This window comes from Myotis davidii, unplaced genomic scaffold (assembly GCF_000327345.1).
Source record: "Myotis davidii unplaced genomic scaffold, ASM32734v1 scaffold2364, whole genome shotgun sequence".
Lineage (NCBI taxonomy): Eukaryota > Metazoa > Chordata > Mammalia > Chiroptera > Vespertilionidae > Myotis > Myotis davidii.
In genome coordinates this window covers 241969-258176 of record NW_006294758.1, presented here as the reverse complement: position 1 = coordinate 258176, position 16208 = coordinate 241969, and the positions used below count along the sequence as shown (strand labels likewise).

The 16208-nt window shown below is 36.4% G+C and overlaps 1 protein-coding gene across 1 annotated transcript in view; it reads left to right on the top strand.

Annotated features, from left to right (window-relative positions):
- The window catches only part of LOC102754647 (low-density lipoprotein receptor-related protein 1B), a 139960-nt gene that overhangs the window by 106182 nt on the left and 17570 nt on the right, over window positions 1-16208 (top strand). The window contains exon 20 of the mRNA XM_006769211.2: window positions 15600-15676. Coding sequence (XP_006769274.1) covers window positions 15600-15676 — 77 coding nt within the window. The remainder of the gene's footprint in view (window positions 1-15599; window positions 15677-16208) is intronic.

Here is a 16208-nt window from a genome sequence, read left to right as displayed (position 1 = left end):
CTGGCTGGTTTGCCCTGAAGGGTGTCCTGGATCAGGGTGGGGGTCCCCACTGGGGTATCTGACTAGCCTGGAGGAGGGGCTGATGGCTGTTTTCAGGCTGGCCACACCCCCTTTCGAGTGGGGGTTCCAACTGGGGTGCCTAGCCAGTCTGGGTGAGGGGGTGAGGGGCTGAGGGGCGTTTTCAGGCTGGCCAGTGACTGAAGCTCCCAGCCTCTCCTTTTTTTCTTTTTTTTTATTCTGGGATTTATTTACCATCTATAATTGAAACTTTGTTGCCATCACTGGAGCTGAGAGCCGAGAGGCTCCTGCTCGCTCCAGCTCTAAGGCCACGGCCTGCTGAAAGCAGGTGTCTGGGGTTTGTTTAGCTTCTATAATTGAAACTTTGTTGCTTTCGGAGCTCATAGGTGGGCCGTGGCAGGCAGGGAACCTTGGCTTCCTCCATCACTGGAGCAAGCAAGCCTCCTCCTCGCTTCAGCTGCGTGGCCTCCGGCCAACCTCTTTGTTGGTGGTTAATTTGCATATTATGCTGATTAGCCAATGGGAGGCATAGCAAAGGTACAGTCAATTACCATGTTTGTGTATTATTAGATAGGATTATATCAGGGTTCTCCACACAAACAGAACCAAACTCCATATACATTTAAAGAAGGGGATATTGATTTATTATAAGAACTGTCTCATACAATTATGGAGGCCTAAAAGTCCCTCAATCTACTTTCTGCAAGCTGGAGCATTTGGTTCAAACATGAAGGTGTCAGAATTAAAGGAACTGGTAGTATATGTAAGTCTGAGTGCAACAGTCCAAGACCCAGGAGTGTTTACGTATGAGGGCAGGAGAAGATGAGATCTTAGCTCAAGAAGGGAGAGTGAATGTGCCTTTCCTCTGCCTTTGTCCTCTATTCAGGCCCTCAATGGATTGTATGGTGTCCACCCTCATAGGTGAGATTGATCTTCTCTACTCAATTTATAGATTCAAATGCTAATCTCTTCCACAGGCATACCCAGAATTAATGTTTTACCAGCTACTTGGTCATCCTTTAACCCAGTCAAGTTGTCACATAAAATTAACACACATGCACGCACACACACACACACACGCACACACACACACACACACCCTGTATTAATAAACTTCTGGGCTTAAATTACCACTGCTTAAGAACTCATGAGAAAATATAGTAGCCCTAACCAGTTTGGCTCAGTGGATAGGGTGTCAGCCTGTGGACTGAAAGGTCCCAGGTTTGGGTTGTGGGCACATCCCCAGTAGGAGGTGTGCAGGAGGCAGCTGATCAATGTTTCTAACTCTCTATCCCTCTCCCTTCCTCTCTATAAAATTCAATAAAGTATATTTTTTTAAAAAAGAAAATATAGTAAAGGACAATGAGTTGATCAGGGATTTCTCCCTCTAGAATTTTTCCTTCTGTTGTCTGGTTTTTGAATGAAGATTCAAATCCTGATTCAGCTCGCATGGCTCTCTGTATTGACAGTACCAGAGGGATGCACTTATTGGCTGGGATCACCACATCAAAGTCAGTGAGACAGATAGTAAGTGCTGTCTACTCTGCAAGATTCAGTGAGTGGAAAGTGCATGGATTCTGAAGTCATGTTTACCTGGATTCATTCATTCCTCAAATTATTTTTTGGTGGCCTGTTGGCCTCTCTAAACCTTAGCTGTTTCTTCTTTCAGAAGATGATTCTAATGTGCACAAATAAGAATTTCCACAGGAAAGAAATGTTATATGAGCACATATAAGATTAATCTGAAAACCTTTGTTTAAAGCCAGACACTATGTCCTTTATTTCTGCATAATTAAATGTTTCCATACCATAACTGTGGCTCCAGAATTACAGCTATCATATACTTTTCAATCTTGGTGGCAGAATACTTGCATATGATTTTATTTTAAGTAACTTATTGAAGTTCTCTTGGATATCTCACATGCTAGCTCCTGTCTTTGGCAAGCATCTCTTAGCCGAGATCTTAGCACTGTAGTTAGAATAGCAAAGATTTGAAAACTCCATATTTCTTTTTTGTACACACTGTATTTTTCTGACTTTTGTTCACACTATAATTTTTTGTTTTGTTTTTGATAAATCACTCAGGGTTCTCTAGTCTCTGAAAGTAAAGTAAGCCAACAATTTCTTCATTTGGACAAGCTTTAGTACAGAAAGTATTACTTCTCAGATTAGAATAAAATAACTCCTCAATGACAATGTTACATACATTTTTCTCAAGGCATTATTGTTTAGACTATAGATATTTATTTTAGAAGTAAAAATTAGTAATTCTGATAATTTTTCAAACCCACAGATGTCTTAGTAATAACCAGTTAAATACTTGATTTCTATGCATTCAGTTTATTTATGCTAATATACATTTGCAGAGTACTCTACACTAAAGTAAGATCACATGATAAATACTTTTATGTTTATTTACTTTGCAGAACATTATGAACATCATTCCCTGTTAATGGAGAGCTTTTATTCTTTTTTAAATATATTTTTATTTATTTCAGAGAGGAAGCGAGAGAGAGAGAGAGAGAGAGAAATGTCAATGAGAGAGAATCATTAATCGGCTGCCTCCTGCATGGCCCCCAACTGGGGATCAGGCTCCCAACCCAGACATGTGTCCTTGACCGGAATCGAATCCAGAACCCTTCAGTCCAATGGCTGACACTGTAACCACTGAGCCAAACCAGCCAGAGCGAGAGCTTTATTCTTAATGGTAGCCCATTTTTCCATTGTTTGTATTTTCCTTTCTTTATTTAATTAATCACATTTCATTCAATAATAAGGTGTTTGTTTTTGTTTTTGTCTCTTTTGTTAACTATTTTTTCCTAAGGGTGAAAACATGTATGTGTGAATATCTTTATACTTTCCCATTAGTTTTCTAGAATTAACACCCAGAAGTAGGAATACTGGGTCCAAAAGTATAGACTTTATGAATCAAACTAGCTATGATTTGGGGCAAGTTACATCATCTTTTTGTGTCACATTTTCCTTGTCAGTAAAGTAATAAGTTTGGAATAATTGTTCACTAATACAAACCTATAAAGTGCGTTGTATTGAAATCTGCACCCCAACTAAGTTTTTGTTTAGAAACTGGTTTAAAATTGGGTCATAGTCACAACCCCAGATACACATTTGCCCCAAATCCCTCTAAAATACCTATGAAGACACTGAGAAGATAAAGACTACCACAGGCCACAAAATTAAGACTAACAGAAAATCTGTTATTAACACTATGTGGGAACTAAGGAGCTAATCATAAAATTTTCAGCTCACAAATACTTATGTTTAATTTTTCTCTATGCTTTTATAATTTATTTTCCTGATACTTCAAATAATATACCAGGTTATATCTAGGTATGTAAGTAGCCTATTTATGCTTAACCTCAAGAAAGATAATAAACCTGTTAGCCTATTTCTTATTATAACCCTTGTCTATTTTGTCCACATTCTACAAGAACTAGAATTCCAGGTGTCTGTCCTTTCATTTGTTCATACTTTGCCCTTTTAGATGACAAAAATACTGCCAATATTCTGTTCTCATATTTATTCATCAAAAAATATTTATTGAACATCTACTATATACCAGACAACATTCTAGGCTCTGAAGGACATATCAGTGAATAAAACAGAGGTAAATAATTGACTTGTGTAGCTTAAAGTTTGATGATATTTGTTATTGGTGGAATTTGAGTAATACATTTTAAAAAATGTTTTTCCTATAACTCACATTCTCTTTTAAAGAGAGAAGAAAAAGTCGGTTTTTAAGGTCATTTGTATAATCTAAAAAGGGATCACCAAAAAGGTCTTACTTTGATATTACATTGCTTGTGATATCATATCAATTTAGGCACTCACTGTTTGAAAGTGGCAATGTGGCAGAATTCCAACACATTTCTTACAGGATATATTATTGTTTCTTGCCCAAAGCAAGAACAGTTCTTTATGTAGCCCAAAGCAAGAGGGCATTGCTTGTTTTATATTTTACTTCTTAATTTCAAACAAAAGCTTTAAATAACTTATATTTTCCCCCAATCTATTTTTTCTTTATGATTTGGTTAGAAATCTGTCTTTTGATTAATTTTTTTTTGGGGGGGGGGTGATGGTTTTCCATAAAACATCTTTCTCTGATCATTCCGACACTGTCTGTGTTTATATTTTTATACTACTCTATGATATGTCATATTTTATGGCTAGAATTTACCTCTCACCTGGACATGAAACATATTTTTATGAAATAGGTCTGGGAATGCTGCTTGTTCTACTCCTTTAAATGTACATGTCTGTTTCTGTCAAATTGTAAATTTCTTCAAGTAAGAAGTTATGTCTGATTCATCTATTTTGCCCCCGCAGCTAGCATGTATTCTGCATGTAATATGTTCTTAATTGTTGCTAAAAATAACATCTTGGATCCTGTATTGGATTGTGAGATCTTATAGCCTCTGATGTGGTCATCTTTCTCATACCACATCTCTTTTTTTTAATTAATTTCCAAAATCCCCAAGTCAAACAAAATAGAACAGGGATTCATCTTATTATAATTTTTTATCATCTTTATGACACCTTCTAAAACTACCACCATGTGTTTCCTGAATGTTCTAAACTCAGGTAAAATATCTCTCTAGATAAAAAACCCAAATGGGCTTAATTTATCATCATAACTTCTTAAGAAAACATCTTACTCATTTTTTATCTCTTCTACTTGCCTTTTGTTTATGTGTGATTTTACTATGGAACTATATCTGAAAAATGGATAGAAAATAGGAGGAAAGTAAGGTATAGCTCTTGCCCTTGCGGGCCTCTGATTCTATTTAAAGAAAAAAAGATGAGTGAGAAGGAATATGGCAGGGGTCCTGGGGATTTGAGGGCTATGGGATAAATGGTGTTTGTGAATGAGTATTGGATGGTGAATAAATTCCAAGGAGCATAGAATGCTTAGCTAGGAATCTGAAATCTATTCTTAAGCAGTAGCAAGACACTAGTAACTTTAAAGTATGAAGTATCACAATCATAAGAATGTTTTAGAGAGGTCTGGGTGTTATGGTGCTAAGCTGGAACAAAAAGTCATAGGTTTGAAAAATAAGCTTTAAAATGAATCCCAATGTGCCATGTAACAAAGAACAAAGTTGTTGTTTTCAATTTAAAAAATGGCTCTTTAAGAGTTAGTGCCCAGCCCATGTGGCTCAGTGATTGACCATTGATCTACAAACAAGAAGGTCACGGTTCAATTCCCAGTCAGGGCACATGCCCAGGTTGTGGGCTCGATACCCAAAGTGCAGGAGGCAGGCAGCTGATCAATGATTCTCTCTCATCATTGATGATTCTATCTCTCTCTCCCTCTCCCTTCCTCTCTGAAATCAATAAAAATATATTTCAAAAATGAGTAAGTAAATAAGAGTTGTTTGTTAGTAAATAGTGCACAAAGAAGATACAAGTGATAGAGGACATTACATCTTGGGATTACAGTTTGTTTGTTTAGTTTTTGTTCTTTCACCTCTTTTGTCATCTTCTTGGAGCAATACTAAGAGTGTTCTTCCTAAGACTGTTTTGAGTATTAAGGCTTGTAACATATGTAAAGAACATAGAGTATTGTCTTTAACACGTAAAAAAAAAAAAGTCGCCCTCACTGGTTTGGCTCCATGGATAGAGCGTTGGCCTGCGGACTGAAAGTTCCCAGGTTGGATTCCATGTACCTTGGTTGCGGGCACATCCCCAGTAGGAGGTGTGCAGGAGGCAGCTGATCGATGTTTCTCTCTCATCAATGTTTCTAGCTCTTCATCCCTCTCCTTTCCTATCTGTAAAAAATCAAATATATATATATTTGAAAAGTAACATCTTAAAGCCCTTGTAATAGACCAAATATAAAATTATAAGACCCTGGTATAATTTGGTGTCTGGGGATTTGAAGAAGAAAAATGAAGTGTGGATTTTTTTTAAGTTCCTGTTAATAAAAGCGAGGTGAAATAGGGCCTAAGTAAAAAGTTAGGAGTTCAATGATAGACGTGGTCACAGTGATTGTGAAGAGAGCTGCAGGAAGTAAAGTCCTCTGAGGAACATTGTAGAAAAGGACTGCATTACCCTAGAAAGCACACAGGAGAATTAGCTTTTGAAACATTTCTGAAGAAGCTTCTTAAAATGCAGAAGGATACAAAAGTGAATTCATAAGTACCGAAGGGACATTCATTACGAGAGTGATGTGTGTTAGGCATTGTGTTCTTTCCCTTGGTTTTGTGATTGTTCCCATCTAATTATTTTATTAAAAGTTCAGCGTAAGTCCTTAGGGTGAGAAACATACAAGGAAATGTACAGGTGCCACAGAAGTCTTTGTTGGAACTTTGGGGAAGATAATGATTTCTGTTTCTGTCACAATTTTAAAAAGGTAGGGATTATCAACCTATATTAAAACAGCTAAAGAAGGCAGTGGCTTCTCAAAATATTGGTGTAGCAGAAAGGAAACTGGTTTCTTTCCCCTGGTCCTGCTGTCAGGCCGAGCTGCCGCTCTCCTGCATGTGGACCAGGGACCTTGTCGCCCACAGAGAATATCTGGGAGGAGCCCGAGGGAGCTGTCCTGAGTGATTGTAAGCAGATCACGAGTTTTCAGCAGGGGTATTGAGCAATTCAACTTCACAGCCTGTGCTGCCCACATTTCAAGGGCCAGGTCACTGCATGTCCCTTATTTGTTTTCTGCCCCTTGACATGTTTTCAAAGCACAAAATATGAAATGTGCATCTCTTTTGGAGCAGTAAGGCCACGGAAACCTGTCACATCAATATCTGTCCTTTATGATCCCAGGTAATAAGTTGTAGCTTGCTCTAGCTTTCATTTATTTTTGTCTTTACTTCCCTTACCTTTTGAGTCACATTCATGGCTGGTCATACCATGGGGGGCAGGGGGGATCAAAACACAGATGTCACATTTTCCTGGACAGTTTGAAGTCCAGTTTGTGCTTAGAGACTATAAGAGGCAAGGCCTGATGAAGAACAGTTATCATGTAGTTATACACTGGGCAGCTATTGTTATGAAAATTTGATATATTCACATTATTTTCCCTTGATTTGGGGGCCTGTTCCTGATCTTTAGAATAATCAAAGAACCAAATGCAATATAAATACACCTGAGGCCCAGTGCACAAAATTTGTGCATGGGGGAGGGTGTCTCTCAGCCCAGCCTGCATCCTCTTTAATCTGAGACCCCTTGAGGGATGTCGAACTGCCCACTTAAGCCTGATCCCGATGGGCAGTCAGACATCTCTCTCACAATCCAGGACTGCTGGTTCCTAACCACTCCTCTGCCAGCCTGATCAATACCTAAATGCTCCCCTGCCGGCCCAATTGCCCCTAACTGCCCTCCCATTCCTGCCTGGTCACCCCTAACTGTCCTCCCCTGCAGGCCCAGTCAACCCTAACTGCCCTCCACTGCCAGCCTGGTCTCTCCTAACTACCCTCCCCGGCTGGGCTGATCACCCACAACTGCCCTCCCCTGCTGGCCATCTTGTGTCTACATGGGTGTGGCCATTTTTGACCACGTTGGGGTGGCTATCTTGTGTGTTGGAGTGATGGTCAATTTGCATATGTTCTCTTTATTAGATAAGACATTATTTTCATGTGTGTAATTGTTACTTCTTTAACAATTTAAAAAATTTCCCTCTATTAAACTGCTTTCTCATATTTTTAATTAAATTTACTGGGTGACATTGGTTCATATAGATTTAAATTGTACATTTCTATGATATATGATCTGTATATTGCATTTTGTATCTATCACCCACAGTCAAATCATCTCTCATTACCATACATTTGTGCCCCTTTAACCTTTACTGTCCCCACACCCCCTTCCCTCTGGTATCCATCCTACTTTTGTCTGTGTCTATGAGTACAAGCCTTATATCCAACATAGGAGTGAAATCATATGGTTCTTACCTTTTCTGTCTGACTTATTTTGCTTAGCATAATAGTCTCAAGATCCACCCATGCTGTCTCAAATGGCAGTATTTCATCTTTTCTGTGGTTGAATAGTACTCATTTTGTATATATGTACCACGTCAAAGTTCCCATCAGATAAGAACCTTTAGAATTGTTGTAATGGGAAAAAATTAGCACGTCTCAGTTGGCAGAAGCATGGAACAAGAACTAAGGAGTGCACAGTTTATATCATTGAAGATGTAATATTTTTACATGCCCAACTTGCTGGAATGTGACCATCTATCTGATTTTATATAATGAAGAATGAATGAATGAATGGAGTTGGATATGCCAGACACCCCCATTATAATATGTTTTAGATTTCACCACCCGGCACTACAGAAGCCCTAAGAAATAGGAAAGGCTTTCAAATTCTTTATTGTTTACTTCTATTTTGTGCTAAAACATAAAATGTGCAGGTTGCAAAGTAGTTATCTGTCTGATTGGCACTAAGCATGGAAATTTTCACCACCACCTTCCCACCATGGTTTGGTGTGTGTTAAGCCCATTTTGGAATCGGCCATTCGTCTTGGCACCATGAAGATAGAGCTCTCTACTCATCTTGCAGCATATATTCAGCTTTTCTTCTCACCTTTAACTATGAAATTGTAACCACTGTTTCTAGTCTAATGGCCTACTTTTATGTCTTCAATTACATCCGCCAGATTACTTAATACTAATTTTATGATTGTTCCTTTTTCCTTTCATTTGATGCATATAATGTATTCAGTTAAGTAGAAATTTTCCCCGCACTCTAAAAAAACACTTGTACCTTTCCTATCTGCTTTCAATAAAATTTCCTGGGGAGTATCTCTAGATGGTAAAAGGTTTCCATTACTAGAGATTTCATTTTTTTTGAATTTTTCAGTCATCATTCCACACTTTAGTGGGCATTTCTGCTCAAGTGGCCTGCACAGAATTTTATGTTTAAACATTTCTAACTTAAATCACCCAATTTTAACAAACCTCCATTTATGGACAATTTCTTGGCAAACTAGATTTCATCTTTTCTTTTATACTTCATCTTACCTCCTAAAATAAATCACTTTAAACAATCCATTTTACAAATTTTATTTCATTCACAGTCACCATATCAATTGAAATTTCTCATTAATTTTTACTTTCCCTAAAGTAATTGTTGGTCATAGTTTACTGAACATGCCATATATTTTGTTTTTACTTCAGCACATTAACACCACTCAAAAATCAAAAACTCTGACCAAATTATCTTAATATTAAAATATGATTAATTTTGTTTTACTAATGTTGTCAGTACTAGCTAACAAAATGATTTAATATAATATTTTTAAAGTAGGCATGATGTTATTACAGAGTTGAATCCAGTGTAGTTATGACAACACACACAAATTTAAGATACTACCTAAAGTTGGTCTTTTTTTTATTATTGATTAAGGTATTACATATGTGTCCTTATCCCCCAATTCCCCCCCATCCTCCACTCATGCCCCTGGTGTCTGTGTCCATTGGTTAGGCCTAAATGCATACATACAAACCCTTTGGTTGATCTCTCCTTCTTATCCCCCTCCGCCCCTACCTCCCCTCTGAGGTTTGACGATCTGATCGATGCTTCTCTGATCTTAGCTATGGTAAATTGTGCTGCTATGAAGAAAAAAAGGAACCCCATCCAATTTGGCTCAATGTATAGACCATTGGCCTGCAGACTGAAGGGTCCCAGGTTTGATTCAGGTCAAAGGCACATGCTGAGGTTGCAGGCTCAATACCCCATAGGGGATATGAAGGAGGCAGCCAATCAATGATTCTCTATCATCATTGATGTTTCAATCTCTCTCTACCTCTCCATTCCTCTCTCTGAAATCAATAAAAATATATATTTTTTTAAAAAAGCAGGGTAATACCTAGTTATTGCCATATAAGAAGTAACAGTCTAATGTGAATAGAGAATGCTGAATAAATAGAAATTGCAGTACAATATTATATATGAAAAATACCAAATGAGTGAAATAGAGTAAATTCTTTTGGGATTTAAAATTGTATTGAGTAATGAGGCATCGCACAAAAATTATGAATTATTATATATGAAATAATTGTTATCTCAAAAGGTAGAACAATAACAGATGGATTATTGTTTTAAAGTAAAATTAATAAACAGGTGACTAAATATACAAATATCTGTATAAAATGAAATGATTTTTTTTAACATGTTAGAATACTTCTATTTGCCAGGAGAGAGGGTAAAAATGGTGCTGGGGGCTACATTGAGTGTAGAGCTTCAAAATTAGGTCTTTTGTGTACAAAGAAATTGTGGCTCAACCCCAAAGGAGTAAAATTTTCAGAATTAATCAGAAAAACCATATTTTGCAAGTGACTTTTAATTTTCTAATTTTCTTCACCTGGTATATGAACATGCTATTGTATAAATCTGGTGCATAAAACACAATCATATTGTTTTTATTTATACTGAATGAGATTCTTGAAGCACCAAAATATGCATGGTACTACAAGTTTTCTAAGCATTCTTTAATCCCTACATGCCATTTTCCCACTCTGTGTAGAAAGAAAAGGGAATACTAAAGATATTTCTTCTGAATATCTTCATCATCATGGTTAATAAGGGCAGCCTAGCACATCTATATGAGGAGGAATTCAATTTTAGATTGCTTTAAAGTTCACTCTTGAATTTTACCTAGGTTAAAAGAGTTTCATGAGCTTTATATTTGATGGAAGCAGGGAGCAAATATTAATCTTACTATTTTATTTTGAAGTCTTCCCAAAGCAGGCACTCTAGACCACATTTCTACAGAATAACATGTGTATGTAGTCCAAACAAGTTGATCATCGTTACACTGAAAGGCAATACATAAGATTTCAAATACACCTTCAGTACTTTATATCTCGTTTCAGTTTTCCTTGTACTAATCACTCTACTCTTTCAAAGCTATCATTATTTTGGACAGTTTAATTATATGTCTTGTATTGATGCAATTAAATGTAAAAACTGTTCCTTTGTAAAGATTACAGGTTGTTGTATATGCCAAACTTATTTTGATATTCTAAAATGTTTATTGTGCTTCCTCGTAATATGTGTTACACAATTGCCTCTACACAAAGATATTTCGCCGTGTCACAGAAAATTAGAATTGGAACAGATAATACTGTAAAATACAATAACCTCACAAACTGCTAAGAGACAGAATAGCCCAGCCCTTTGGCTCTGTGGTGGAGCACTATTCCAGGCACCAGGAGTTTTCAGAATTCCTGGTCAGGGCACATCCCCAGGTTGAGGGCTTGATCCCCAGTAGAGGGCTTCCAGGAGGCAGCTGATCCCATGTTTCTCTCTCATCAATGTTTTTATCTCTCCCTCTCTCTTCCTCCCTCCGAAATCAATAAAAATAGCTTTTAAAAATGACATAATAAATTACCTAAGAATACATTTCATATAGTAACATTCAGTTGAGAATTGGTTACCTAAAATAAAAGCTTACTCACTTTTTTAAGTAGTATGTAAAGAACTTCTACTGATGTTACTTACTCTTGCACGCAATCATGCTAGATATGCATATCATTATTCCTGTCTTAAATTTTTTTTAATGATTGAATAATATTTGATATAAGGACAATGTCTGTGGGGATATAATTCTTAAAGTGTGATTTGTGAATTGCTTGCATTAGAGTCACTGTTAAAATGCGTATTTCTGGCCACAACTCCAATGTGTTAAATGAAAATTTATGTATATGAGATTCCAGAATTTGAATTTTAACAATATTTTCCATTTTGTTAATTGGTCTAATCTAGAAAATAAATAAAATACCATAAAATATAATTGAGAATATTTTATACATATAACTACAGTGGAGTGGAAGAATATAGCTAAGAATATAATGTAACAGTAAACAACTTTAAAAAAAAGTCAAATGGCCTAGGAGAAAAGTGAAAAAGAATGTTAAATCAGATAGCTATTGACTTCAAGAAACTTCTAGGAGAAATATTTTCATTTGATGATTAAAAGAAAGAATAAACAATTGTTTAGGTAATTAGAATAAAAATCTAATTATTTATCTCTATTTCCCTGATCCAACAATACTTAGTTAAAACTCATGAAAGTGCTTAAAAAGTTAAATAACTCAGAGTGGTTTGGTGACCAACACATAAAAAGAAGTGATTTTTCGTTGTCTCAAGGTGAAAAACAACTGTAGAAAAAGTTTAAAATAAACAATACACAGGTGTTAATGATGGTGAGAAAAAAAAAAGTGGTTTCTTACAAGAGCCATGCAGGACTAACTTGAAGATCAGTCCTAGGATGAATAGCAGGGAGCAGCACAGGTTAAAGATGACCAAGGCATGGACTACGGATTTTGCTTGAGGAATAAGGAAAAAGAGACAGATGTCCAAGGTATTATAGTCGGCATGATTATGCAAATAATTCAGTGGGGGTTTGACACATTTTGATGATCTGCACACATTCCAATTCTTAAATGCTTTGCCATTAATGTCTTTGGTCATTGCAGTCTACTCAGAGTGTGAAAACATACGCATTTTTGTAAAAATGATAAAAATACTTGGTCTTAAATCAACCAAGTATTTGTGGAGCAACAAATGTCTTAACTAGGAATTTTGTAAAGCAGGCAACAGAAATAATGGTATCTATTTGATTTAATATCTCAAAGGATTTTTTTTTAATACTGGAACAAAGTAGAATAGTGTAATGTATCTTATTTTACCTTTGGCCATAAAGCCTATATAATCCTATATAATAAAAGGTTAATATGGAAATCGACAGAACGGCAGAATGACCATTCGCTGTGACGTGTACTGACCACCAGGGGACAGGTGCTCAATGCAGGAGCTGCCCCCTGGTGGTTGGCGCACTCCCACAGGGGGAGCACTGCTCAACCAGAAAATGGGCCCACGGCTGGTGAATGCAGCAGTAGTGGCAGGAGCCTGTCCCTTCATAGCAGTCGGACATCCCCTGAAGGCTCCCGGACTGCGAGAAGGTGCAGGCCAGGCTGAGGGACCCCCCCGCCCCCCACCTAGTGCATGAAATTCATGCACCAGGCCTTGGTTATTTAATAAGGAGTATGGAGAACCTTACAAGGTGATCAACAGCTGATTAAAATGTATAACTGTTAATTATTTCTTCAGCACAATCTTTGAGAGTTATTTCCAGTATGAATAAATAAAACATTTCCTGCAGTTTAGGGAATTTAAATGTGCCTCCATTTGAAAGATAGGAGCATTATGAATACTAACAGGTTCTTGCTTTTATCACTTATGAATACAGTTCTGGGTCTAAGTTATGGGTAAAATAAGAAATCAATCAACATTATCAAAAAATAAGAAATCAATCAACATTGACAAAATCCCAAAATTTGAAATAAGAATCATACTATCTTTACCTTTTTGTTTAAAAATATCTCTCTGCTCTTTTGAAGTTCCGGTGGCATATACTTTATAACTTGCAAAAGTACTTAAAATGCATGATGTTTATATCAGAACAGAACCTGGTCAATTAGCATCTAATCTTCCAATTTCTGAGCATTTTCATTTTCTGACTTTCAAGCATCTTAGAGTAATGATGAGCCCCAGGAGTTCTTTTTCTCTAGTAACATATTAGGTCATTCCTCTGATTTAACATGAACCCTGCTTTCGGGTTTTTTTTTTAATTAAAGAAGGTAGTATAAAGAGCAAATTTTGATATTTTAATCAGTAATCTATAATAATAAAAGCATAATATACTAATTAGACCGGACGATCTTCCTGATGAAGCTGGGGCTGTGAGGGCCGAGGCGGTCATGTGGTGGGCGTGGGCCAAGGCAGATGAGGCAGCTAACGCCGTGGCAGGGGCCGAGCCCCTTACACAAATTTCGTACATCAGGCCTCTAGTTCAATATAATTGCACAAAAATAGCCTTCTTTTAATCAGAGCTTTAAAACTTTCTCAGTGGTCCGTTAGGAAGATTTGACAAATATAAAGAAAAAAGAATTTTTCAATGATCAGAATTCACTCCAACAGCATATTTGCAAAGTCTTACTAAACATCTTATTGTAAATTATCTGTGGACTGTGTCAAGAATTTAAAACTGTGAAGAACTGGAACAAATTTCTCAATCATTCATCTGTAAAACCACAACTGAGAAAGAAAAGTGGCTTTTTAAAATATTATGTTTTTATTGTGTCCACTTTATTATAATTCCTTGAAAAATGTGCTCGTTCCATTCCCTCACTTTAGTAATATGGATAACGTCATAAGCGTGGCCTTAAGATTTATTTACCTACTTTAATGATTGACTTATAGTATGGTATATAAAAAATGTGATGTGTAGGAAAAAATATATGTGTATAAGCTTTTTATAAAAATATTGAACAAAAAAGTTAGGATAATGTATATGATAGCCTAACCATAATATAGTGATATTAACTTCCATTTAAATCATGCTCCATATTCATAGTTTGACAATATAATTATTCATCAAATAACTATGTTTAATAGTATTACTATTGTTAATTACGCTAAAGTTAATATATGCATTTCTGAAACAAATTTTAATTTCTATGATTTGAGTTTATTGGCAATAATGATTTTATGAAATATTGTCCTTGTATTCGAGTAGCCAGTATTGTCTTCTTGAATATCCCAAACAATGAACATGACATCACCAAAGCCTTGTTCTTAAAATAGCTTCAGCTATCTAAATTGGCTATGACAGAACTGGCAGAGACCCTGACATTGCAGTTATTTAGATTGGCCATTATGACCAGAAAGATATTCTTGGAATGGTTCTAGAAGATGTTCTTTTACTGTGTGCAACAATTGTTGATACGGTGTTTTTTTACTGTCATTTTTTAAATAAGAACTGAAGCCCATTACATGGTTGCTCTGTGAATTTCCGCTGACAAATATAGGGAGGCATCTTGTGCATCTCAGCCAACAAGCATTGTTCAAAATAACTGAAACCACTCTAGAATTTATTTGAGGTAACCAGCTAATTATATGGTCATGATTTTTGTTTAAATAATGGATTTTAATCCTATCTATTATTTTAATTCTCTGCTAGACTTCTCATCATAGTGTCAGGATGCCTATGTAAGGAAGACAATAAAAACATGGGCACATTCTTTATATTGTAATAGAAGTATGATAGTCATAGAAGTATGATTTTTAAATGAGAAAACACTCTATTTTCCTATATCTGCTTAAGTGATAGCTAGTTCCACTTTGGACTCAGAACAACCAGAAAAATAAACAAACACTTTTTCAATCACAGAAATTTATTAAAGGAGGATTTATTTGACAGGCAGGCTCAATTTTTATATTGGCTACTTATAATTTTCAGTATTTCTCAAATTAATTTCCAAATTTTAATTAAGATTTCCATTTTGCTATAACATATGACCATTTTTAGGTTAGCATAAAATAAAGAAAAATGGCTATAAAACTAAACTTTATAAAGTATTTAAGCTGGTGAAGTCCAACTGAAGTTACCTTCAGCATACTGACAATATACAGGAAATTAGCAGATATCTCTCCCTAATATCCATTAATCTGTGATGGCTGGCTCCTCCATTCCATTTGGTTGAAGTTACTAAATTAGTAGACTTGTAGGTTGTTATTCACTAATTTTTTTATTTTTTATTTTTTAATATTTCTAGATGCTCCACCAACTGGTCAGGCACACAATGTGAGAGGCAAGCCCCAAAGAGCAGCAAGTCTGATCATATCAGCACAAGTAAGTGCCTCAGATTCATATCTTGAGTGGTTTAGTATATAAATCATTTCTGATGCCGTTGTAAGGGGAGTTGAGTCTTTTATGAAGGTTTGCAAAAGATCCGTTGCTATCCTGGTTCTTTTTTGTAGATGAAGCTCTGAGTTCTCACCTGATGACAGGATCCAGCATTTATGTGCCCTTTATCTCTCTCTCTCTCTCTTTCTCTCTCTAAAATATGTATTGTTGAAAGTATTGCAGATCTCCTCTTTTCCCCCCATTAACCTTTCCTAGCCTACACCTGAACCCAAGCCTTCACCATACTCTTGTCTGTGTCTAGGGGTTATGCATATATTCTATCTAATAAAAGAGAAACATGGTAATTAGCCGTACATCCGCTACCCTTCCCATTGGCTAATCAGGGCTATATGCAAATTACCTGCCAGCCAAGATGGTGGCCGGCAGCCAGGCTACTGACACGAACAGGAGGCTTGCTTGCTCCAGTGATGGAGGACTCCAACGTTCCCCGCCTGCCGCTGCTGGGCTCTGAGCTTCT